Raw genomic sequence first — 26,501 nt, 5'->3', positions numbered from 1 at the left:
CCAGGGCTCAGGGGGCTATATTATAGTTGAATGTATGAAGGTTGCAGAAAAAAAGGTTCACACATAGAAGGGCTGTGCCCCTCCCTCATACCTCATCCCAAGCATCTGTCCACCTCTGCTTGTGTAACATCCCTTACCCTAAATTAAAGATATGTTTCCCTAAGCCTAAGCAGGGGTGATAAAAATCTTGATTTGTAGGCAGCTCATCAAAAGTATGGGTAAGAGAGATATCTCATACAAATGAACAATAAAAGGATAACTCAATTTTGTCAAAGGTAAAATCTTATACACTTCACAAAAGAATACCAGAAAATAGCCAAGAAACACAGGAAAAGATTCTCAAAAACAATCTTCATATTAAAATAATAGCATGCCATAGTGGGACATCCAAAGAGAAAGGCTACAATTTAAAAGTCAGGACAATACTACATTTTGGCACAAATGTACACAAACTAAAATTCTGATGAGTTTCTTAAACATATCCTTATCCAACCTCTCTGGAAAATTATGTGGCAATTTCTTCTAAGATTAAGTTTGCTCACACACAGTAATTCCACTTCTGGATGTTTCCTAATGAATGCTAAGAAGGCAAGCACAGCTAAGACTTTTTTTATTGTTCTAGAACCTGAGCATTTTGTGAGGACATCCTAAGAGGAACTATTTTCACTGAGGGTTGCTGCAGACCCTTTTTGATCCCTGTCTGCATAGAATGGTTCTCTGGTTACAGGTGGACAAGGAGTTGTTGAATGACAGACAAAATCAACACAAGAGGTTGTGAAGAATCTGAATGTATTGTCACAAAGTGAACACCAGTCTTATATAATACAGACAATAAAGGGGGTAAGATGTCATGGCAGGCAAAGTACATTGACACAAAACAAAGGAATGACTTCAAAAGGACTTACAGGAACCAGGTAATATTTACAGTAAAGATAAAACTGTCCTGCCTAGGGTCAGCTAATGACAGCTAAGGATTTCACACCCTAGTCACAATTTGTGCAACTCCTTTGAGACTTATGAAAGCTAGCACCAGGGGGTTCTGCTCTAGCAGAACTTCTCATGAATAATGCAGTACCACAACCCCCCCTATTTCCTAGGCCTTGATAAATTCTTGTATGAGTGTAACTTGGCTGTCCTTTTAAGAATCTTCATTTGTCAGAAGAATTCACCAACTTGCTTCTAATATGCAATGTAGCCTGCTATACCTGGCTGTAATGAAGATTCCTGCCTCAGTGGGATTCCCTAACTTTTACATGGTAAACCCACCTATTAGCTAGGCCATTGTGTATTCCCTTGTTTGGGTAAGACTGGCTACAGTCCCAAGTAAACACTTTGCAGACCAGCCCTGAGCTATTCCCTCTCCATTCTTTGTAATGCCTAATTAGTTTCACTGTCTCTACTAGAAGTAAATTTGAATGTTACTGAATAGATAACCTTCTTACTGAATTCCTACTGAGTTCCAAGTTTGTCGGCTTCAAGGATTTTCTGAGACATTGGAACATTGGCGAAGACTTAGCTATGTCAGAATTCAATCTTAAAAGGCACTTATAATAAAATAATACTAAAAGAGAGCATGTGGATCCATACACCAGACTAACTAGGGCATAGGGTTTGAGTATATGGGTTATGAGAACGCCAAGGTTCCAGGAGGTGAGTTTCTCTGAAACTCTTTGCCTCGTGAGTGCTTCCATGCTTCTTGGCCTGTCAAGCAGACTACACTGGAGTGTGCGTAGCAGAGGGTCTAGAACTATGTCTGTGTCAACATGTATATTAGGGATTCTTAAAAACAAACAAACAAACAAACAAACAAACAAAAAAGGTCAGCCGGGCATGGTGTCGCACGCCTTTAATCCCAGCACTCGGGAGGCAGAGGCAGGCAGATTTCTGAGTTCGAGACTATCTTGGTCTACAAAGTGAGATCCAGGACAGCCAGGGCTATACAGAAAAACCTTGTCCCAAAAAACCAAAAAACCAAAAACAAAAACAATCAAACAAACAAAAAACCAAAAAAAACCAACAACACCAAAAAACAAAAAGAAAAAAAAAGTCAATAGATTTAAATTCTACAGTTCCTTTCTTTCTCTGTCTGTCTGTCTGTCTGTCTCCTCTTTGTCTCCACCATGTCAGTCTCTTTTTTTACTTCTGTCTCTGCCCCCTTTAAGGAAGTAGCTAACAAGATTATTGTTATTAATTATTGCCCACTTGATTATGGGGAGTAGTCCCCATAGTTCACAGGGTTCCAGAACTCTTCAGTATTGGTTATGGTAGAGTATTATTGGGGGCAGAGGAAAAAATATGCTTTTATTAGTCATATATTCATACATTTAGTTTTAAAAAAGTAGCTAAACTCATTTATTACCATCATGTTAACATGGTTGTCCACTAATTTATCATTTTTTACTATTGAAGTTTATTTCAACTTATTTGTAATTTTCCTAATTATGAATTAAATTTCCTTGTTTCAAAGTGAGACTAATATTTTTACATCATTATGTCTCTAGAGCTTATCAAATCCTTTACAGCATTACTCCCTGGAATAACTGATGGTTATATTTTATATTACTTATAGGTTTGATTCAGATTAAGATTATTTGTCAGAAGTATTTTAATTAATTCGTTAGTTAAAGATAGGGCCCTACTATTTTAACCAGGCTAGCCCTGAACTTCTGAGCTCACATGTTCGGGCCTTAGCCTTCTGCATAGTTGGAATTACAGGCATATGACAGTATGACTAGCTTAAAATGAAGTTTAAAAAATTGGGTGGGATGGTAGTGGTAGATGCCTTTAAGTTCAGTACTTGGGAAGCAGAGACAAGCAGTTTTATGTGAATTCAAGGGCAACCTGGTCTACAGAGTGAGTTCTAGGCTAGCCAGGGCTGATTAATGAAATCCTACCGTGCCAAATAAAATGAGTCATTGTCTATCCTTGTTTTGCTTTTGCAAAGACTAGAGTTTAGTTTCTAACATGTGTGACCTGTGACTCCAGTTCTAGGGGAATCTGACATCCCCTCTGGCCTCTGTGAATACTAAAGTCACTTGTAAAGACACACTTGCACATGGACATACATATTTGCACATAACTAAAAATAAATATTTTAAGATAATTTATGTTTTATCAGGACAGCTTTAGGATAATATATGTCATATGACCAGTTGTCATGATACCCTTAATCTGATTGTGATGCTTAGCACAGTGTACCCTATGTGGCTAGTTAGAATGCAGATGTCTCATGGATGTTCTTTACGTGCTCTGCAAATCACTGGGGTTATAGTTCTGATAATGGTTGTTGATTCTTGGGAAGAACTCTACAGACAAGCCCATTAGTCTGATCAGTGGGCCCATGGGTTATTTAATGATGACATCTTGCTCACAGTCTCTCCTCCCTCTTTCTCCTCCACAAATCCCAGCTGTGTCCCCACACCCTAATGTACGTCTACTTTACTCATTAGATCCCTGTGCTCTGCTTGCTTGGAATTGCCTTTCCTCTTATATAAGCCAGGATTCCTCTAGTCAGAAAACCAGGGCAATCCAGATTCAAGGGAATTATAGTCCTCTGTTGCCAGTTGTCTGATGTCTGAAACACAGCTATTTCTTATATTTTGTCCAGTTTTCTGGCTGTCTACAAAAAAGTCTGAGTCTAATCCTAATTACTGTGTAGTATATATAAAGAAAAGCCTTTTTATAGAAATTCACTTTCCATATTCCTTAGTGCAGTGGTTTAAATGGGATGTTTCCCATGCTCTCTGGCATTTAATTGGTCCCTAGTTGGTAGCACTGTTTGGGGAGATTTAGGAGGTATGGCCTTGTTGGTAGAGATGTACCATTTGAAGTGGGTTTTGAGAGTTTAAAGACTGCTACCATTTCTAGTCCAGTCTCTCTGTTTTCTGCTTGTGGTTCAAGAAATGAGCTCTCAACTTCAGCTCTAGCTGCCATGTTTGCTTGCTTCAGGCTTCCCCACCATGACAGACTCTTACTCCTCTGAGACCATAAGCCCAAATAAATCCTTTCACTTATAGCTTGCCTTGGTTATGGAGTTTTATCACAGGAATAGAAAAGTAACTAGTGTACATGGGGATCATATTTCTGTACCTTGTTCTCCTGGTTTGGTTTTGGTCATTAATTTTTTTTTCCCTGTGCTTTTAGCAACAAAGAAATCACATGACTTTCTTAAAGACCTTTTCTCATAGTTCTCACGGAATCTTCTCTAATCGTTCACCTCTAAGGAAACCAAATTCACTGTTTAACTTGTCTTTTAATTTTTACCAAAGGTTTTGCAGAGAGGTTTAGATATGATTCTGAATGAGATGGAGATTTTTCTAGCCTTGTTGGAAAGGATGTTTGGCCCAAGAAAGAAAAATTAAGATGGCAGCTTGGTATGTGCATGCAAAAGGCATAGTTGTAGCTATAGGTCTTTGGACAGTGGTGTATGTAATTAGGAAAATGAGATTCAGAGTAGGCAGACCCTAGATGTCAGCACCAATCTCTAGACTTCTGATTTGGCCTCAGAGATATGCAGGTTAAATAATCCATGTGCCCATATTATAAGAGAGATCACACTGACATTGGTGGAAACATGTGTTTGAAGAGTTCGAGAGCAGTTGGAAACCAGGTGAGATTTCATAAAGTTAGATGCAATAAAATGGGCCTGGAGTGATGTAATCTCATAGAGATGCAGAGAATATCAGAGATGAACTTAGGAGTCAAAGTTGGTGGGTACAGGCTGCTGAAGGAGAGGGAGATGAAGCTGTGGAAGGGAATTTCCAGGGCTTCACCTTGGATAACAGGACCAATGGTCACCGTACCAACACAGCTGGAGAGTCCAGAGGAATCCATGTGAGGAGAGAGGTATGGAGTCTAGTACCAATTGCAGCATGTGTAAGCTAGCTGTGGAGACAGATGAATATGAACTTTGGATGATAAATGCATTATTATAATTTAAAATAGCACCAGAAAGTATCCATCAGATGATACTGTTTTCCCAAGGCAAGTTTGTGAAAGCATGTGGCCCTGGGCAATGTGTTAGAAGATTTATTTGCACTGTCAAGCAAACAGCAGCTTCTGGGCTGCTTGTAGGACCAAGAACCCATATTAACAAGGTCTGCTGTTGATTCTTGTATCTGTTAAGTTAAAACAACAATGACAACAACAACATTATTTTATATAATAAAATGAAGCAAAAAGTATTGAAGTTGAACATGGCAGCCCAAAAAGGGGGAAAGAATCCTGAGAGCAGGGAAGTCATACTTATTCTTACAGTAAAGAGTCCCATAAAAATTCTAAGCTAATAGCTATAATATATATGTAGAGGACATGGTATAGGCCCCTGTAGGCCCTGTCCTTGCTGTGTTAGTCTCAGTTCATGTGCCTTGCTTAGTTGATTCTGAGGGGCATGTTCTCCTCTGGCTCTTAAAATCTTTTCAGCTCTTCTGAGGGATTCCCTGAGCTCTAAGGGGAGGGATTCGGTGGAGACCTCCAGTTTAGACTCTCTGTCTACATAATGTCTGGCTCTGGGTCTCTGCATCTGTTCTCATCTGCTGCCAGAGAAAACCTCTCTGGTGATGGCTGGATAAGGCACTGAACGATAAGTATAGCAGACTTTCATTAGGGATTATTCTATTGTTTTTGTTTTTGACCCGTTATGTTTGGTTTTACCCAGGTCTCTGGGCTTTCTAGTCTCTACACTGACAGTGTGAGGTCTGGATTCCTTCTCATGGTGTGGGCTTTAAGTCCAGCCAGGCATTGGTTGGCTACTCTCACACGTTCTTTGTCACCATTGTCCTGGCATATTTTGCAGGCAGGACAGACTATGGGTCAAAGGTTTTGTGTCTGGGTTGGTGTCCTTGTTTCTTTTGCAGTAGCCTGCAGAGTACCTTCTTCCTACATCAAGGAGACTAGAAAGTAGGGATCAAGGCTCCATGGAGGCACGAGCTCCACTTCTCCGTGTGCAATTAGTTGTGTGGAGGCTGTTCTCAGCAGGGGCGTAGTTGTCAATTCTTGAGAGCAACCCTTTGTGTTAGCATCAGCTTTGGTTGCTTGGAGATTTCCATGGGCCCCCCTTGGCTAACAACTAAATTGAATGGCACCCAGACCCACTGCTGCAAGCCTTGCCTGGCTGTAAGAGATGGCCAGTTGAGACTCCATATTCCCCATTGCCAAGAGTCCTCATTAGGATCACCTTCATAGACACCAAGAAGTTTCCACTGAACTAGGGTTCCACTCTACCCAGTTGCCCCTTAATTCTAGCCACCTCCCCGTGTACTCCCTCCTTCTACCCCTCCAACCTAATCACTCCTCTTTCATCTCCATCCTCCCCCAGTTACCCATAAATCTATTTCTCCTTCCCAGGGAGACCCTTGTATTACATTGCTGCATGTAAGTGAATAGATACATATCTGTATTTCGGATTTGGGTTACCTTATTCAGGATGATTTAAAAAAAAAAACATAATTTAAAGTTAAGAAGAAATTAGATACAGAAGACTTCTTTCTTACGAATTTTCTCAAATGTGACAGTATGTGGATTTTTGATAATTTAAACTGAAAGCTGCCTGTTTCATAACATCAAGTGGAGGCCTTTGAGTATGAGGGAGGCCAACAGATTCACAAAAGAGAATGGAGAGAAATGGCTTGTATTAGAAATATGTTTTCATCTTTAAGTTTTGAGAAAAAGGTACTTTGATGGAGGCATTAATGACAGGTGACAGGAGGTGGTGACAATGGGTGTTTTTTAAATACTACAATGAGATGGAATAGAACACAGCAAAGAAATGTTTTCCTCTTAAGATATAATCACTGTCTATAAAAATGGCTATAAAGATCCAAAGATCACATGGCTGGATTAACTTGAGTATCATTGCAGCATCCTAGGGATAGATTCTTGGCTTCTGACAGATCTTCCTCGAGGTTAACCTACATACTTGGGGTTGTAATTCAAACTTTCATGGTTCAGATATAGTGAATCTACCAGCTAATAGATTTATACATACTATTACATGAAACTACATATGTAAACATGAGTAAGTATTGCCAATGAGTTTCCTCTAACATGAAAGCTATTGTGAGGTACAAATTAACACATTACCATTTCAGCATTTTCCTAATAGCACTGGCTGAGTATTTTCCCTTGGGATGCTTTAGGGGACATAAAAAAATAGAGATTATATTTTACTACAACATAGTAAGGCAGCTAAATAGAAACTATTCTTAGACTTTTAACGCATAAAAGATATGGAAAATAAGTGGCTGGCGAGATGGCACAGCAGTAAGGAGTGTTTGTTACTTTTGTAAAGGACTTGAGTTTAGTTCCCAGCACTCACATGGTGGCACATGATTATGTGTAGCTCCAGTTCCAAGGTCTCTAATGCCTTCTTGAACTGATATCCTCAGGCACTGGGCTCAGACGTGGGAAATGTCAAAAAATATATATATATATGCAAAAACTCATTCACATGAAGTAAATAATATAAAATAGTTTTAAATTATGCAAAACAGTAATAACTAGTATAATTGAACATATCCAATGTCTATACTGTGTTTGGATAGATAAGCTCATGTTGTCTTTCTGAGAGTTCTTCCTAAGGTAGAGCCTGTCATCACCTCAATCTGTAGACAGGGGAACCGAAGCTCAGATGTCCTGAGGTTATCACCTGGTAAAAGTAAGAGCTGGAGTTCCTGTGAGTTTCTTCCTGCTGTGAACATCAGGGCTCTGTCTCCTGGTCACCTCCCTCGCGCCATGGCCTCGAAGCGGCAATCTGCGATCCTGCCTCAGCCCAAGAAACCCAGACCGGCTGCTGCCCCGAAGCTGGAGGACAAGTCGGCCTCTCCCGGCCTGCCGAAGGGAGAAAAAGAACACCAAGAAGCAATTGAACATATTGATGAAGTACAAAATGAAATAGACAGACTTAATGAACAAGCCAGTGAGGAAACTTTGAAAGTAGAAGAAAAATATAACAAACTCCGCCAACCATTTTTTCAGAAGAGGTCAGAATTGATCGCCAAAATCCCAAATTTTTGGGTAACAACATTTTTCAACCATCCACAAGTGTCTGCACTGCTTGGGGAGGAGGACGAGGAGGCTCTGCATTATTTGACCAGAGTTGAAGTGACAGAATTTGAAGACATTAAATCAGGTTACAGAATAGATTTTTATTTTGATGAAAATCCTTACTTTGAAAATAAAGTTCTCTCCAAAGAATTTCATCTGAATGAGAGTGGTGACCCGTCTTCAAAGTCCACCGAAATCAAATGGAAATCTGGAAAGGATTTGACAAAACGCTCAAGTCAAACGCAGAATAAGGCCAGCAGGAAGAGGCAGCACGAAGAGCCAGAGAGCTTCTTTACCTGGTTTACTGACCATTCTGATGCAGGTGCTGACGAGTTAGGAGAGGTCATCAAAGATGACATTTGGCCAAATCCCTTGCAGTACTATCTGGTTCCCGACATGGATGATGAAGAAGGAGAGGCAGAAGATGATGATGACGATGACGAAGAGGAGGAGGGGTTGGAAGATATTGATGAAGAAGGAGATGAGGATGAAGGTGAAGAAGATGACGATGAGGATGAAGGGGAGGAAGGAGAGGAGGACGAAGGCGAGGATTATTAGCACAGAAGACTGACGGATTCCAACCTTCTTTTTTATTTTCTTTTTATTTTTTAATTTTCTCCAGTCCCTGGGAGCAAGTTGCAGTCCTTTCCTCCCTGTCCCTCTGTGCTCAGTCGCCCTGTTTTGAGGTCTCAACATCATGGTTCTCAATTAATTTGGGGGAAAATATCTTGAGCAAAATATAACAGGAAAAGAATCTCTGTTTCTGTTCTAAACTCATTTTTTATCCTTTGTCTAAAATATCTCTTAATATCAATGGACTCAACTCCCCAATAAAAAGACATAGACTAACAAACTGGCTACACAAACAAGACCCAACATTTTGCTGCTTACAGGAAACTCATCTCAGAGAAAAAGATAGATACTACCTCAGAATGAAAGGCTGGAAAACAATTTTCCAAGCAAATGGTAGGAAGAAACAAGCTGGAGTAGCCATTCTAATATCTGATAAAATTGACTTCCAACCCAAAGTCATCAAAAAAGACAGGGAGGGGCACTTCATACTCATCAAAGGTAAAATCCTCCAAGAGGAACTATCAATTCTGAATATCTATGCTCAAAATACAAAGGCAGCCACATTCATTAAAGAAACTTTAATAAATCTCAAAGCACACATTGCACCTCATACAATAATAGGGGGAGAGTTCAACACACCACTTTCACCAATGGACAGATCATGGAAACAGAAACTAAACAGGGACACAGTGAAACTAACAGAAGTTATGAATCAACTGGATCTGGCAGATATCTACAGAATATTCTATCCTAAAACAAAGGGATATACCTTCTTCTCAGCACCTCATGGTACCTTCTCCAAAATTGACCACATAATTGGTCACAAAACAGGCCTCAACAGATACAAAAATATTGAAGTTGTCCCATGCATCCTATCAGATCACCATGGACTAAGGCTGATCTTCAATAACAAAATAAATAATAGAAAGCCAACATTCACGTGGAAACTGAACAACACTCTTCTCAATGATACCTTGGTCAAGGAAGGAATAAAGAAAGAAATTAAGGACTTTTTAGAGTTCAATGAAAATGAAGCCACAACATACCCAAACGTATGGGACACAATGAAAGCATTTCTAAGAGGAAAACACATAGCTCTGAGTGCCTCCAAAAAGAAACTAGAGAGAGCACACATTAGCAGCTTGACAACACACCTAAAAGCACTAGAATAAAAGGAAGCAAATTCACCCAAGAGGAGTAGACGGCAGGAAATAATCAAACTCAGGGGCGAAATCAACCAAGTGGAAACAAGAAGAACTATTCAAAGAATCAACCAATCAAGGAGCTGATTCTTTGAGAAAAATCAACAAGATAGATAAACCCTTAGCCAGACTCACTAAAGGGCACAGGGAAAGCATCCTAATTAACAAAATCAGAAATGAAAAAGGAGACATAACAACAGATCCTGAAGACATCAAAAACACCATCAGATCCTTCTACAAAAAGCTATACTCAACAAAACTGGAGAACCTGGATGAAATGGAGAAGTTCCTAGACAGATACCAGGTACCAAAGTTGAATCAAGATCAGGTTAATGATCTAAACAGCCCTATATCCCCCAAAGAAATAGAAGCAGTCATTAATAGTCTCCCAACCAAAAAAAGCCCAGGACCAGATGGGTTTAGTGCAGAGTTCTATCAGACCTTCACAGAAGATCTAATCCCAGTTCTTCACAAACTATTCCACAAAATAGAAACAGAAGGTACTCTACACAACTCATTCTATGAAGCCACAATTACTCTGATACCTAAACCACAAAAAGACCCAACAAAGATAGAAAACTTCAGACCAATATCCCTTATGAATATTGATGCAAAAATCCTCAATAAAGTTCTTGCTAACCGAATCCAAGAACACATCAAAACAATCATCCATCCTGACCAAGTAGGTTTCATCCCAGGGATGCAGGGATGGTTCAATATACGGAAATCCATCAACGTAAACCAGTTTATAAACAAACTCAAAGACAAAAACCACATGATCATCTCGTTAGATGCGGAAAAAGCATTTGACAAGATCCAACACCCATTCATGATAAAAGTCTTGGAAAGATCAGGAATTCAAGGCCCATACCTAAACATGATAAAAACAATGTACAGCAAACCAGTAGCCAACATCAAAGTAAATGGTGAGAAGCTTGAAGCAATCCCTCTAAAATCAGGGACTAGACAAGGCTGTCCACTTTCTCCATACCTATTCAACATCGTACTTGAAGTCCTAGCCAGAACAATTCGACAACAAAAGGAGATCAAAGGGATACAAATTGGAAAAGATGAAGTCAAAATATCACTTTTTGCAGATGATATGATAGTATATATAAGTGACCCTAAAAATTCCACCAGAGAACTCCTAAACCTGATAAACAGCTTCGGTGAAATAGCAAAGAAATCAGGGAAACAACACCCTTCTCAATAGCCACAAATAATATAAAATATCTTGGCGTGACTCTAACTAAGGAAGTGAAAGATCTGTATAATAAAAACTTCAAGTCTCTGAAGAAAGAAATTATAGAAGATCTCAGAAGATGGAAAGATCTCCCATGCTCATGGATTGGCAGGAGCAACATTGTAAAAATGGCTATCTTGCCAAAAGCAATCTACAGATTCAATGCAATCCCCATCAAAATTCCAACTCAATTCTTCAACGAATTAGAAAGTGCAATCTGCAAATTCATCTGGAATAACAAAAAACCTAGGATAGCAAAAACTCTTCTCAAGGATAAAAGAACCTCTGGTGGAATCACCATGCCAGACCTAAAGCTTTACTACAGAGCAATTGTGATAAAAACTATGTGGTACTGGTATAGTGACAGACAAGTAGACCAATGGAACAGAATTGAAGACCCAGAAATGAACCCACACACCTACGGTCACTTGATCTTCGACAAGGGAGCTAAAACCATCCAGTGGAAGAAAGACAGCATTTTCAACAAATGGTGCTGGCACAACTGGTTGTTATCATGTAGAAGAATGTGAATTGATCCATTCCTATCTCCTTGTACTAAGGTCAAGTCTAAGTGGATCAAGGAACTTCACATAAAACCAGAGACACTGAAACTTATAGAGGAGAAAGTGGGGAAAAGCCTTGAAGATATGGGCACAGGGGAAAAATTCCTGAATAGAACAGTAATGGCTTGTGCTGTAAGATCGAGAATTGACAAGTGGGACCTCATGAAACTACAAAGCTTCTGTAAGGCTAAAGACACCATCAATAAGACAAAAAAACCACCAACAGATTGGGAAAGGATCTTCACCTATCCTAAATCAGATAAGGGACTAATATCCAATATATATAAAGAACTCAATAAGGTGGACTCCAGAAAATCAAATAACCCCATTTAAAAATGGGGCTCAGAACTGAACAAAGAATTCTCACCTCAGGAATTCCGAATGGCTGAGAAGCACCTGAAAAAAATGTTCAACATCCTTAATCATCAGGGAAATGCAAATCAAAACAACCCTGAGATTCCACCTCACACCAGTCAGAATGGCTAAGATCAAAAATTCAGGTGACAGCAGATGCTGGCGAGGATGTGAAGAAAGAGGAACACTCCTCCATTGTTGGTGGGATTGCAAGCTTGTACAACCACTCTGGAAATCAGTCTGGCGGTTCCTCAGAAAATTGGACATGGTACTACTGGAGGATCCAGCAATACCTCTCCTGGGCATATATCCAGAAGATGTTCCAACCAGTAAGAAGGACACATGCTCCACTATGTTCATAGCAGCTTTATTTATAATAGCCAGAAGCTGGAAAGAACCCAGATGCCCCTCAACAGTGGAATGGATACAGAAATTATGGTACATTTACACAATGGAGTACTACTCAGCTATTAAAAAGAATGAATTTATGAAATTCCTAGCCAAATGGATGGACCTGGAGGGCATCATCTTGAGTGAGGTAACACAATCACAAAGGAACTCACACAATATGTATTCACTGATAAGTGGATATTAGCCCAAAACTTAGGATACCCAAGATACAAGATACAATTTGCTAAACGCATGAAACTCAAGAAGAATGAAGACCAAATGTGGACACTATGCCCCTTCTTAGAATTGGGAACAAAACACCCATGGAAGGAGTTACACAGACAATGTTTGTAGCTGTGATGAAAGGATGGACCATCTAGAGACTGCCATATCCAGGGATCCATCCCATAATCAGCTTCCAAACGCTGACACCATTACATACACTAGCAAGATTTTGCTGAAAGGACCCAGATATAGCTGTCTCTTGTCAGACTATGCCGGGGCCTAGCAAACACAGAAGTGGATGCTCACAGTCAGCTATTGGATGGATCACAGGGCTCCCAATGGAGAAGCTAGAGAAAGTACCCGAGGAGTTAAAGGGATCTGCAACCCTATAGGGGGAACAACATGATGAACTAACCAGTACCCCGGAGCTCTTGTCTCTAGCTGCATATGTATCGAAAGATGGCCTAGTCGGTCATCACTGGAAAGAGAGGCCCATTGGACTTGCAAACTTTATATGCCCCAATACAGGGGAATGCCAGGACCAAAAGAATGGGAATGGGTGGGTAGGGAAGGAGGGGGGGTATGGGGGACTTTTGGGATAGCATTGGAAATGTAATTGAGGAAAATATGTAATGAAAATATATTAAAAAAAAAAGTAAGAGCTGAGATTCAAACCTGGCATGTGGCAATAGAAACCTGTACATTATAATGAAGAATGGAAGCAAGGAGTCAAGCAAGGCAAGAGTGAGTCAAGCTCCAGAGAAAATGCTCCAAATAATGTATTGTTGGCTAACAGGAAATCACATAAGTAGCAGAGACTCCAAATCAATATGATGGTACTGTAAACTAGGTTGTGATCTAACTTCTATGTGCTATGAGTGCTCTGATGCATTCCTTGTTCACTCAAGATTTACCTGAGCGCATGCGCACACACGCACATGTGCATGGACATGCACACTCACATGTGATCAAGAATGCATCAGGAAGCAGAGGGCACAAGATACGATTAAACAACTGAGAGTAAAAACATGGTTGTCAAATAAAGATGAAAAAGAAAGAGCATAACATGGAAAATAAAAAGGCACAAAGAAAAGTTGTGGGGTCCCTTAAAATGTTCTGAGAAGAAAATAAATTGAGCGTTCACTGGCACCAGGAAGCATCTGGGGGGGGGGGGGGCTGGGAGCTACTGGGAATGCCTAATTCCTAGATTCTGTGGGCTCATTGCCAGCTGCTGCAAAGGTTCCCTGGAGGGGAAACCAGCTGTTGTTAGAGGCTTTTAATGAAATTTGGAGAGAGGGGATAACAGCAAAGTTTGCGGTAAAACGAATATTGCCTAGGCTATTTAAATTTAAAAAAAATCCAAACAAACCGAAAAACCAAAACCCTACAGGCCTTTTCACCATGTTGGTCTTAAAATGTAAAAATTTTGCAAGCACTTATTGTTCTCAAATCAAAAAGGCTGAAGAGATGAGGGCTCAGTGGAGCAATCAATGAATGGGGGAGACCCAGCTGCCTGGAGATCTGCTCCAGAGAATTGGGAAGAGAGCTGCCCAGACACTGGGTTCCTTATAGCCTTCATCCAGTTGAATGAAGAAGTTCACCCCCACAGATGGTAGGATGGTAGTGAGGGTGGTGAGCAAACATGTGTGCTTACCTTTCAGCTTAGAGTTTTAAGAGGGGAAATTGGAGTCAGCCTAGCTGAGAGCTAATCTCTAGTACGGCCCCAATCACTTGGCAGAGGCAATTGTTAGTTGTCCAGTGATGTGGGTGGTCACACATAAAGACTAAGAAAAACCAAACTGCATCCAAGAGCAACGGAGAGTTGTAGTCAATACAGTCCACCCAGAGTGACCCAGGGAGGAATGTGTTTTGTAGTTGAGAGACATGAAGGTATAAGGAAGGCCCAAAGAAAGATTAACACCAAACTCAAAATAATTAACAAGATAAAGGTAAGAAGAGAAGGTCTGTAGGTTTGCAAAGACTGAGGAGAGCAGAGAGTTCTCAATACACATGGCTGATGCTGACAGAGTATATGACCCTTTGGTTGGAATTGTTAAGTCAGAGGCTAAGAGAGGAATCTCGGCATGACACAGACACAGACACAGACACAGACACAGACAGGCACATAGACACAGTACAATCACAATCTCACCACAGCTGGGGTTGCCTGCTCTGGACCTCCACTATGACTGTCAACAGTCAAACAAAGATTAGGAAAAGACTCATGGGATCCTCCTACCTCTCCTTGCTAAACTATTGGTTACTGATGGATTCTGGGAGAAAGCAGCCATTGTCTACAGTAGAGTACCCGCTGGTGACTCTGTCAGGCTCCACTGGCAGGTTCAGTGTCTGTGGTCACGTAAATGGCCCTGTTTGAGCTCACAAACAAAACACAAAGCATAGATGTATGGAAGAGAGCTTTTGGGAAAGATGGGTAGTGACAGGGATGAGAAGGAGATAACAGTGTGGATCAAGGTGAGGGAAGCCAGAGTGTAATACATACACACTTGAACTTAGCAAAGAACAGACTTGATAAATGTTGAAAAAATGCTTTCACAGCATAAGGAGTGGTCTGATTCAAGAGCATCTGATAACCACTTTCCCCAAGGATTGAAGATACTTTTACTTATAACAATGACATCATATATAGTAATATAATAATAATCTCCTAATTGAGGGATGAATAAATAGGGGATATTTAATCTGTTAGAAAATGATATTTGTCATTTCATACCTGGCATCCCCAATACTTGATGCGATATCAGGGACCAATAAGTAGGTGGTTCTTAAACATCTGCCCAAATAAATACATATTTGAATGTGAGGAATCTCACTTGTTACTGCAGAGAGACACACATTATAATTTGAGATGTTATTTTCATTAGAAAAAAAAACCCATAGGATAAAGTGAATAAAAGCTTAAAGTATGTTTATATATTAAAAAACAAAACAAAAACAAAACGGAACAGCTTGGGTGCATAGAGTGAACAGCACAATCATTCAGTAAAGAAAAACACGGAGGTGAATTTTGTCAAAGCTAGAAGTTGAACCACATACCTTTCTTTATTTATTTTCATTACTTTGAATTTGAGGATTTTTCTCAAGCCAGATAGTCTTAAAGGGTTTCTGTTTCTGCATAAATTAAAGTGTTACACTAAGCATGTAGGATCAGAGCATCCTTCAGCTCCTGCCTTGCTGCATTGGGCCTCAGACATACCAACCCTTTAAAGGTAGGTGCAGGGTTGGCAGACTGAGGGATTAAGGGTTTGCCTTATAGGATATTAGTTTTCTTTTCGTAAGAGTCTGTTGGTGGCATAGAGTTTAGGGATAGTACCTGGAATTTCATAAGTAGCCTCTGCTCCTGGGTCCTGATGGCTATTTTAGATCTAGTCTTCCTTTAGTCCCTTGCTGTGGGGGCCAATGTGTCTAACGTTGCTCTTCCCATCTATCTTGGGATTGGGACCCATTCTCCAGCAGTCTTATCTTTGCATTGTCTCCTCTAATCCTCCTTGTGAACCATTTCTTTATTTCCCCTTAGTTTTTAAGTGTGTGTGTATGTGTGTGAGTTTATGTCTGTGTATGTGTGTGTGTGTGTGTGTGTGTGATAATGTGGTACGTGAATGCATGTGGAGGACAGACACATCTCTTGAGTCTTTTGAGTAATTTCTTGGCATTGTCTACTTTTTATGCTTTTATTTATTCTTTGAGAACTTCATACACTATATTTTGATCATAGTCTTTCCCCTCTCAGATCCTTCTCCACCCACTAGCTCACCTAACATCTTTAAGAGAGAGAAAGAAGATGTCTTTCTCTCTCTTAAAAACTAAAGCAACACAAAAGAACTCCTTACCCCCTGGCCCCACAGAGAGAGAAACAGAGACTTTTGTATTGAGGAGTAGTTACTCCTGAGCATTGGGCCTGACATTTCATGTGACTATATCCAGTGTCACCTCATTGAAGAAAACTGATTTTTTCCTCAGCAACTTTGAGTTCCTAGTAGCTTCTATGGTCCCCCTTTTCTCCCTGGAGACTGTTGGCCAGAAACTTGAGAGGACAAAGGGAGCAGAGGTGGTGGAGATCAGGGTTCAGAGGGACATGAGTATGGCAAACTGGCCTCTGGAGACTGCTGCAGCAAGATGAGTCTACTTTATTGTTTCAGGGATAGGGTATATAATGGCTTTCTTAGGGTATGGGTGGACAGGGCTAATTGATCATAGCATTAAACAAGCAGGAAGGGCTGATTGGTTATAATACAGCACCTAGTTATCATGTGGGTGGGAAGCCTGAGCTGCAGTGTGTGTGCTGAGTTATACAGCCTTGCAGAGAGCTCTGTACACGGCCTCTTTTCAAAGGAAGCCAGCCACCTGTGTTCAAGGACACTCAGGAGACAGAGGCGAATCTCTGAGTTCCAGGCCAGCCTTGTCTACAGAGTGAGTTCCAGGACAACCAAGGATAGATAGAGAAATTCTGTCTCAACACACACACACACACACACACACACACACACACACACACACACACACACACACACGTCTATTAGAGGTTGATAGTGAGAGTGGATCATTCAGAGCACCATTAGGATCCAGAAGCCCAGAATCTGCTAAAGGTCTGCATGGCTGCATAAAGATGGACGGTGTATATTTCATGTGCTAAGTGAATCCAAGGGTGTGAGTCCAATTGCTAGGGGAAGATAATGAGATTGTAACTGGTGACAATGGAGAAAAACATTTGTGCCTGTTGTATCAACAGGAATGGTAATGAAGTTGATTTTCTATTGTTCTTCCACCAGATGAGGAAAGATGCTAGGAATGAAATAATAAAGGCTTTAGAAATGTATGTTGGCTTTATTCTGCAAGAAGTAAAGAGAATAAACTCTTTTGGGGAGTTCAGAGTTCCTCTTCCAGAATCGCTGGCTTATCTGACCCCGGAGAGGTGAAAGCATGCCCAGGAGTCTGGTGGCAAGCAAACACTTTCATCATTTTGAAAAAAAGGAATTCTGCAAATTGCATATTAAGAAATCTTGTTTCAGTGTAGGGAAAGCATCTAAAATAGAATATTAAACAGATGGTTGTGAACACGGAGGGGAGGAAGCACTGAGTCATTAGGAGAAGTCACGCCAGAATCAGAATCATCTTTTTTTTTTCTTCTTCTTAATGTCTCTACATCAGGTCAGGAAACACAGGGGAAAACTGTAGAACAGCCTGCTTTGATTTCAACAAAGATTTCTCAAATACAAATGATGCCTGGCAGACAGAGTAATGCAATGTTAGCTGAGTGTATGGGATAGTCAGGTGAAATTGTGACTGGCTGAACTCTTCTAAAGGCAGTGTTGATTAATAGGTTGATGTTAATTGGAGGAAATACTGGAGAGAGGTGTCATGTGGCTTGGTCCTCGGTTCACGTCAAGATTTCACCAGTTGTTTGGCTAAGGACATCAGGAAGCCACATCATCCACGGATGATATTAGCTGAGCAGCTAGAAGAGCGAGTAGGACAGATATGAGAATTGAGATTCAAAACTACTTTGACATCCAGGACACTAGGCAGACACCAGAAAGATTAAATTTAATGAGGGTAAATGTAAAATCCTATACTTAGGACCTCAGAGGAGCATAATGTTAATGAGCTGCCCAAATTTCTGAGCTCTTACCCTTATAACCGCAGCTGTAGACTCCAGCTGTTTTCTGGCAGAGGCATGGCTCTCACATTTCCTTGGCCTTAGGTGGGAATCCAAAAAAAATCTTCAATCAGCATTTTCAGCCATGCTTTTAGACTGGTGTTGAAGTCATGACTGCTCTCCTTGCTCCTGCCCAAAGTCCACAATAACTGAGCACTTCTCCTTAGCCAGGATCCTATGGCCCTGGTCTCTAGTCTGATTTGCTGTGGCTTTGATTGTGATGCTCTATATTGTCTATTTGTATTTGCATGTTATTTGGCAGCCCGATAGGCAAAATTTTCTGTATAAAAACACTGCTTTCATGATTGATCTTGAACTTGGGTACTTTGTAGTATGTGGTTGTGAAGTTTTGTATAATATTAAAATGTTACCTGAGGCCTTTTCTTTTTCTAGGCTGGGTATAGATGTAGATTTAGGAGTTGTCACAAACATGTTTAGCTAGGCTGAAGTTGAAACCTCAGACTTGACTATGATTTCCACATGAATGTGTGGAGTAAATGAAGAAGGGAGCTGGTGAGTAAAAACTATGAGAAACCTAGGAGTGCTGTGCTTAGAAGATGTTCAAGGAACAGGATTTGCCAGGACATGAGCCAGGGCAGGCAGCATCCCAGAAGAAAACGTAGAGGACAATTTGCAGAAGGAATCGATCTGCAATGCTTAGCACTGCCACGAGGTCACACAGGATCAAAGGCCTAAGACATTTCAAGTGGACTTTTCAAAAAGCCACAGCACACACAATGTTGATCAATAAAGCTTCTGGGAGAAAAGAAAGAGGAAAAAACTGATTACAAGGGGTCAAGAGAGCAGAGGTTTCAGAAGAGAGAATGGTGGGATTGCCTGCCCTTTTGAGTATGAGGAGGGGAGGAAAAGAAACTTAAGAAAGGAAGAGGTTTATCTGAGCTTACGATTCTAGGTTATAGTCCATCATTGTAGTTGAGACAGGGACTTCAAGAAGCTAGTCACACCCCATCCTCAGTCCAGAGCAAATAGAAATGAAAGTAGACATGTTCTTGTGCTTGCTTGCTTATGCTCAGCTCCCCTTCCATCAGTCTTTCACAGCTCAGGAACCTGTGCCTATGGAATGGTGCTGCCTGAAGTAGGTTAGGTCTTTTCTCATCAAATAGTATATATTATGACAATCAGGACAACCTAATATTGGCAATCCTTCACTGAGACTCTCCTGAGATGATTTTAGGCTATTTCAAGTTGATAATTACAGATAACTATTATAGACTAGGACATTTTTGTTTAAAAGAAAATAGTAGACTAAAGGAGGAAATCAGCCTACTTGTGCTGTGGTCTCTGAGGTCACCCTGTAGGACCCAGGCATACAGACCACATGAAACTGAATTGAGGTTGATGTTAAGGAGAAATAGCCATGCTAATTCTCTGAATTGTCACCTACTTTCTACAAGAAACAGGAGTCAAGTGACATAGCATTAAGGAGAGCAGCTGATCTCCTTAGAGTTTCCATGTGGCTTTAAGGTATTGCCTAAAACCCCTCAAGCAAATTCTTGATGATATTGTTACTGGTGGTCTCATCAACCGTCCATTCTGGAGGAAGAAATCAAGCTAGGGAGGGAGCCATGCTCCATCACTAGCTTTGGATTTACTCACACTATAGGGAGCCTTGAGTCAGGTGAGTGGCTTTGGGAGAGAATGGATGGAGATATGGACCTTGAATGACAACCTGCAAGCCCAGTTTACACTATGAATTTCTCAGACACTACCCTAATTCTGAAGGAGAATACCTCCTAAGGGCTCAAAGATGGAATAACTCCTTCAAGTCTTTAGAGACCTGTAACATCATAAACACAGTCTTTGAGAATTATAAGCACTTTCAGTGTTGCTCTCCTAAACACTGGCTGATAGAATTTCTCTCCTCACATTCCTCTTCCTTCCCTTTTAAAAAATAAAATGAAGTTATAGTTATTGTTTTTTGTTTATTCTTCTCTCATATAATATATCCCGACTGTGCCTCCGCACCTTCCTCTCCTCCAAGTCCTCCTCACCTCCCCCACGCCCCTTCTTCTCCCAAACCACTGCTCTTCATTTCCCTTCGGGCCTCTCGAAGCCTTGGCGTGGGGGTTGCTCCTAGTCTTATTGTATTTTGTTAAGCTGTGTGTTCAGTTGATATCACTTCCTTCCTTTTAAACTTTCAGCTTCTCTTGTAGTTCATCTCTTTGTTCCTTCTGTCTCTTTGAATTCAAAACTGCCTGCCAAATAAGGTGATGTAGTTTAGTGGGGGTGTGGCTAAGGGGTAGGGATGAAAGTACTCACATTTGCTAAGTACCCAACTCTTGCCCACCTCTCACTGGTCCAAAAGTTCTTTTGAGAAAGCAATGCAGCGTTTTTATTAGTAGTATGGTTTTACAAAATCTGTGTCTTTTTAATGGGCCATCTGGGCATTATTTTGACTCTTTTTTTATTTATTTAAAATCTAACTGGCTTGTTACCCAGTGGTCAGGTACATCCCTGCTTCATTTATTCTGCACATACTTAGTGACTCTTTGCTCTATAAGTAAGGCATTATAAATGACAACCACAGGGAAGGCAGAGCAGGCTCTGCTCCTTTGTCTGTGTTAATCTGTTCCATTCTATCTATCTGGAAGGAAGTTGCATATGGCTGTCATTGATGGGTGATAGCATAAGGAGTACGAGACCCAGGAAAGTTTATACTTATTGCCTTTGGACTTGGTGCCAATCTTTCCATGTTTATTCAGTATTACAATTAACCACAGGATCTCTACATGTTTGGGGCACAGAGTCTCAGCCTATTGGAGCTCTTAACCTAGTTTATTGGCACTTTGTTGCATCTTTTACTGGTACCCTGTGTACTTTGGCCAGTGAACCCTTGACCAGATCCTGGCAGGAGGTGGGGTGCTGGAATTGCCAAAATATTTGGACAGTACAGTTTGCCTATAGTGTTAGTAACCTGCCCCCTTCTCTTTAGTAGGGGAAGAGACCAGTTCTCCAATTTACTTCCCCAATTGGTGTTCATAGCTCTGCCACCCTCCTCATTGGGGGTAAATGTTGCAAAAACATTTTTTAGTTCTGCAATTTTTGTGCTTGAAGAATGTAAGTCCTGTTGCTTTTTTGTGCAATAAAGAAAGCTCTTCTCTAATGGGCTAGGCTCCACGAATGAGTGAGCATATGAGAAAAATCTTTAGAATGAGGTACATCATCTGTGACTCAGTTACTATTTTCCTTTTCCTTTCTATGCACAGGTCCATCTGTTGGTTTTGTTCTGCTTTCTGATGCAATCACAAAATTGATTGAGAATCTTTTTTGTTTGATCTTATTTTGTTGTGACACACTACAGTGATCATCAATTAGAAATTTTCAAAGCATCATTTTGTTGAAATTAGTTTTAGCCAACATTTAGGAAAAGAATCCAAGAGCAGCCTCAGGTAAGCTGTGGTACTGGACTGAAAACGAAGCCACAGTCCCTGTAGCATGAACTCATTTTGTCCTTTAAAGGTTTACATCAGCAAGAAAAATCATTTCATGTCTCTCCAAGAAGGTGTGTGAATGCTGTAGCCATTTCACCATCAAGACATGATGTACAAGCTTTGTAGATGAAAGGAAAGACATGTGGCAGACCCTGTGATAGTCAAATTAAATTTTAACAAAAGTAGAAAGGTCTAATAAATATTCCAAGAAAAGTAGGAAATATCCATTGAATGATGTCTTGGATATGATTAAATCAGTCTTTTCTACCATCACCCTATAGGTCATATCGCCTTTGTACATAAGTGTGCAGAGGTAGCAAACACTAGGGAAAATGATCTGGGTTTTGCTAGGTTGGTGAATACTGGAAGGCCAGTGAGTTCAGTTACCGTGCTGCTTACTCTTTTTGTTACTATGATAAAATATTTGACAAATGCTACTTAAAGAAGGAAGGGTTTATTCCAGCTTGCTGTTTGAGATTATAGTCAACCATGGTAGTCATGGTGGAACAAGCTTGAGGCAGCTGCTCCACTGCATCTGAAACCTGGGGGCAGGAAGAGATGAATGCTTGTTCTTTCTCTGCCCATCTCTCCCTTTGAATGCAGTTCAGGACTCCAGCCCGGGGAGCAATGCTACCTACATTTAACACCAGTCTTCTGTCTCATATAACCTGACCTAGAAAATCCCTCACAGAGATTTCCAGAAGAGTATCTACTTGGTTCTAGATCATGCCAAATAGACAAGCAACGTGAACTTATGCTATTACTAATGTTAACCTCTTCTTTTGGCTGCCATGTGGGTCTAGAAGTCTGTGTGACATGTGAGTCACCATAATTACATTTATGGCCTTCAAGTATGGTGCTTAATCTGGATACATTTTTTTTCTCTCTCACTGAAATTTAGAGGCCTTGGCCAAGGTTTATTTCCAGCCAGCATAACAGTTTCCTGCACTTGGACATTATATTTACAAATGCAATGAATATGTATGTATCTTTGTTTAAATACCATTTACAAGTTAAATATGTAGGGTGTATTTTTCAACGTTGATATGTTATACTCTTTACAAAGTTATTGTGTGTGTATGTGTTTCAGGCATGCATGTGTGCTGGTAATCTTGGTTTCTTTAAAAATCAAGTTGTTATGTGAATATGTTTTTGTTTTAATACCAGGTTTGGGATAAGATTCTGTTTTACAGCAAGTGATTATGATTTGCCTCATGCACTAGCAGGAATGTGATTTTTGCCAGCTGCAAGTAGTTTAACTCTGGGGACTCTGAAGAGGGGATAAATCAGAGAGGCTGAGAGGGCCTGTGGTGACTGCTGCCACCACCTGCTGCTGCCTGCTGCTGCCCCTGCTACTGCTGCTAGTTTCTGTTGTGGTTTGTCAAGTGGTCATGAGCAAAGAGATGGGGAGAAGAAATTGGATATCCTGAGGACAAAGACTGGACTTGCCTCAAGGAACCCAGCCAACCCTAATCAGCAAGAAGTCGTCTAAAGAGGTTTACACACCCTTTCTTCTTTTATCTTCTTTTTCTCCAAATTAGTGGTGGAAGGGTTTGGGATGGAATAAGGGTTGGAAGGGTGGTAGATATAAGAACCCAATAAAATAGCTCAATAAATATATCAATGTGTGTGTGTGTGTGTGTGTGTGTGTGTGTGTAGGATATGTGGTTCTAAGCACCATCCACTTCAATTTTTGAACCTCTTCTTACCTGGAAGCTCAACAAATAGGCCATCTGGAGCCCCCAGTGTTGTGTTTATAAGCACACACCACCACATCTTGGCTTTTTTGCTTGTTTGTTTTAATGTGGATTCTGGAAGATTGAATTTAGGTTTTCATACTTATAACACACATGCACTTTAATGAATTATCAACCTAGATTCCCACATATTTCAAAAATAGGTGCTTTGGGAGCTTTGTTTTATTTTTGGTAAGTTCAGTCCCCTTCTTTGTTCCTTAACATCTATGTGGAGTGAGTGAATTACAGTCTCACTAAGCCTGGTGACCTTGAAAGCTCTTCTCCCTGCTGTTGTGCTGGTCTCTCTCTTTCTGACTATTTCCATCATCTGTGGAACCATCTCTGATTACTAGGTAATAGATTGTCTACTCTCTTTTCCACTCCTCCTTCTTCGGCTGTTTGCTTAGAGGATTTACTTGTTTTCTTAACATAGATCTTTGGGCAATGTGCTAGGTCTGATTGTAGGAGACAACATTGAGGGGCTCATTGGGGGACCATGACTTTAAAAATAATGACAAAGCCATGTTTTATAGCACCCTTTATGAAAAGCCATTACATAGAACCACTGATGACATTAAAGAAACATATGGTTATGATTTCTCTTAAAATAACAGAGGAAGTTCTCTCCAAGTGGGAACAAATTCAAACACATTTTTCTGCCTTTCAGAGTATTTAAAATAGGGAATAGAAGCCTAATTACCTTATATGTGTTCTTAAAAGGTATGTTTTACTATATGTGGCACAAGACAGAGTTCCAGGCTCACTGAAAAAAAAAACTCAATCGCATTAAATTTAATTTCTATAATGGCTGAAGATTCACTAGACCTGGCAGAAGACAATGGCTTGTCAGCGATAGATGACGAAAATTCACAGGATATTTCAGATGAGCTAAATATCACTCATTACAATAAAGAAACACCATTAGGGAGGATTTTTGCTACTTATTGGAAACTAAACTCACGAGTATGCTCATTTGAACTTCAAACTTAATCATTTTGGCTAAGGGCTTTGGACTTTCTTAACTCATGAATGATAATTTTTTTTTGTTTTTTTTTTTTGGTGTGACTGGGTAAGGAACAGGTGAAACCACCTCTGCTGTTCCTAGAATGCGCCGTGTCTAGTACTTCAAAATGTGATCTTACTTGGAAGCAGGATCATTGAAAACATAATTATTGAAGATTAGGTCACAATGGATACGGGTGGGCTTCTAACAGTTGGAACAGAGATGTGGATTTATGTGGGGGTAAGGAAACCTTGTCAAAGACATAGGAGACAGACAGCTGTCCTAGAGCCTAGAGATGCTTGGGACAGGCCTTGATTTATGGCCCCAGGTACCAGGGCACACTGCTTTTCTGTTATTCTAAGCCCTGTAGTTTGAGGTCTTTTGTTAGGCCAGCCACAGGGAGCTAGTATGAAAGGCAGCAAATCAGAGCAGAAGGATTTGCATTAAGGCAGCAGTTAACTTCTTAGGAAAATACAGCACTGATTGGCCTTACATTCTTTCCATGTTACCTGATACACACTGAATTGCATTCCCTAATGCTCACATTTCAGCCATTTAAAAAAAGTTTTCAATGTGTAATACATGCCCAATATAATCAGAGGTCATCTTCCTTCTTTCTAATGTAGATACTGTCTTCTTGCCTAGTTGTTTCTGGAAGTTCTGATTGGCTAGAGCTCCCTCCCTTACAGGGCTCTGTTGAGCTGAGGTGGCAGACAGTGGGCACAGGGGATGTGTTCTACATCTTACAAGTGAAAGCTCTCACTGCTAAGTGTGATATAAGCAGTGGGTTGGGACCAAATCAAGGACCTCACATACCCTAGGCAAGCACTTATATATAAATAAGCATTCAGCTATACCTCCAGTCTACTGTGTGAGGAAAGCGCTTTCTCTGCCTTCATGTTGTACATATTTTTCCATGAATGATTATTGAGTTCTGTCCAGTGTTTCTCTTCTATGCATTGAGATAGTAGGATTCCCCCACTCTGCTGTATGATAGAGCATATCAATTTATTTGCTTATGACTGACAGATCTACCGTCTATGGATAAATCCCACTTGGCCATGGTGTGGGATCATTTCAATGTGCTGTGAATGGGGGTTGCTAAAATGTTGTTGAGGAATTATGTGTCTATGTCCATGTAGCTTATTAGACTGTAGCTTCTTTTTCTTATAATGTGTTTGGTTTGTATTAGCATATTGTTGGTCTTGTATAACTATTAGAAATGTTCTATCTTCTACTTAAAAAAAAAGAATTTAGGAAATGTTGGTACTAATTCTCCTTTAGATGTTTGGTAGAATTCACCTATATAGAGAATCATTTAGTGTCAGGAGTTACTTTGTTAAAAGGGTTTTAGGTACTGATTTAATATGCTTATTTGTTGTTGGCAGAAATATAAATAAGTAAAACTATTATAGGAAATAAGATAGATATCCTTAAAAGAACAGAAGAAAATGAAGTCTGGAAGCCTGTGGCTGGAAAGGTTGCTCAGTGGTTAAACATATGTACTGATCTTGTAGATGATCCAAGTTCAATTCCTAGAACCCATCTTAGGCTGCTCACGATGACCTGTAAGTCCAGCACCAGGGGATTCAAGGCCCTTCCCTGGCTTCTGTGGGCAGACACTCTTGAGCATGTATCTACTCATATATAGATATAATTTTAAATAGGCAAATAAATAACACCCTGAAAACAAAAAGTACTGTCTGATGTAGACACACTTCTGGCATACACCCAGAGGGACTGAAATCAGATCTCAAAGAAACATTGTTCATCATAGATTAATTTATAATAGCTGAGGCCTGGAAGCAATGTGAATACTTGCCAGTAGATGAATGCATGTTTAAAAAAAATTGTACCTGTAAATAGTATTTTTCAGTCTTCCAAAATAAAGAAAATCCCATCATTTGAGACAGTGTGGTTGCATCTAGGGACTATTATCCTAAGTGAAATGAAGCAGAGAAATGCCACATGGAACAACACATGTGATTAATCTCAATTAATAAAACATCTCAGAAGAAGGTAAAAAAGATAGTTTTTCAG

General features: G+C 40.2%; 2 protein-coding genes across 2 annotated transcripts in view; both read left to right on the top strand.

Moving 5' to 3' along the window:
* Pid1 (phosphotyrosine interaction domain containing 1) overlaps positions 1–26,501 on the top strand; it is a 298,268-nt gene that overhangs the window by 5,462 nt on the left and 266,305 nt on the right. The gene's annotated exons all lie outside the window — the stretch shown is intronic.
* On the top strand, positions 7,716–8,817 carry LOC110298524 (protein SET-like). Its single transcript, XM_021167830.3, has one exon. The coding sequence runs from the start codon at positions 7,732–7,734 to the stop codon at positions 8,599–8,601; it is 870 nt and encodes a 289-aa protein (XP_021023489.1). The 5' UTR covers positions 7,716–7,731; the 3' UTR covers positions 8,602–8,817.

The sequence above is a fragment of the Mus caroli genome, unplaced genomic scaffold (genome assembly GCF_978045245.1).
Source record: "Mus caroli unplaced genomic scaffold, Mus_caroli_1 scaffold_1, whole genome shotgun sequence".
Classification (NCBI taxonomy): Eukaryota; Metazoa; Chordata; class Mammalia; order Rodentia; family Muridae; genus Mus; species Mus caroli.
The sequence above is the reverse complement of the archived record's forward strand: the minus strand, read 5'-3'. Positions and strand labels throughout refer to the sequence as shown.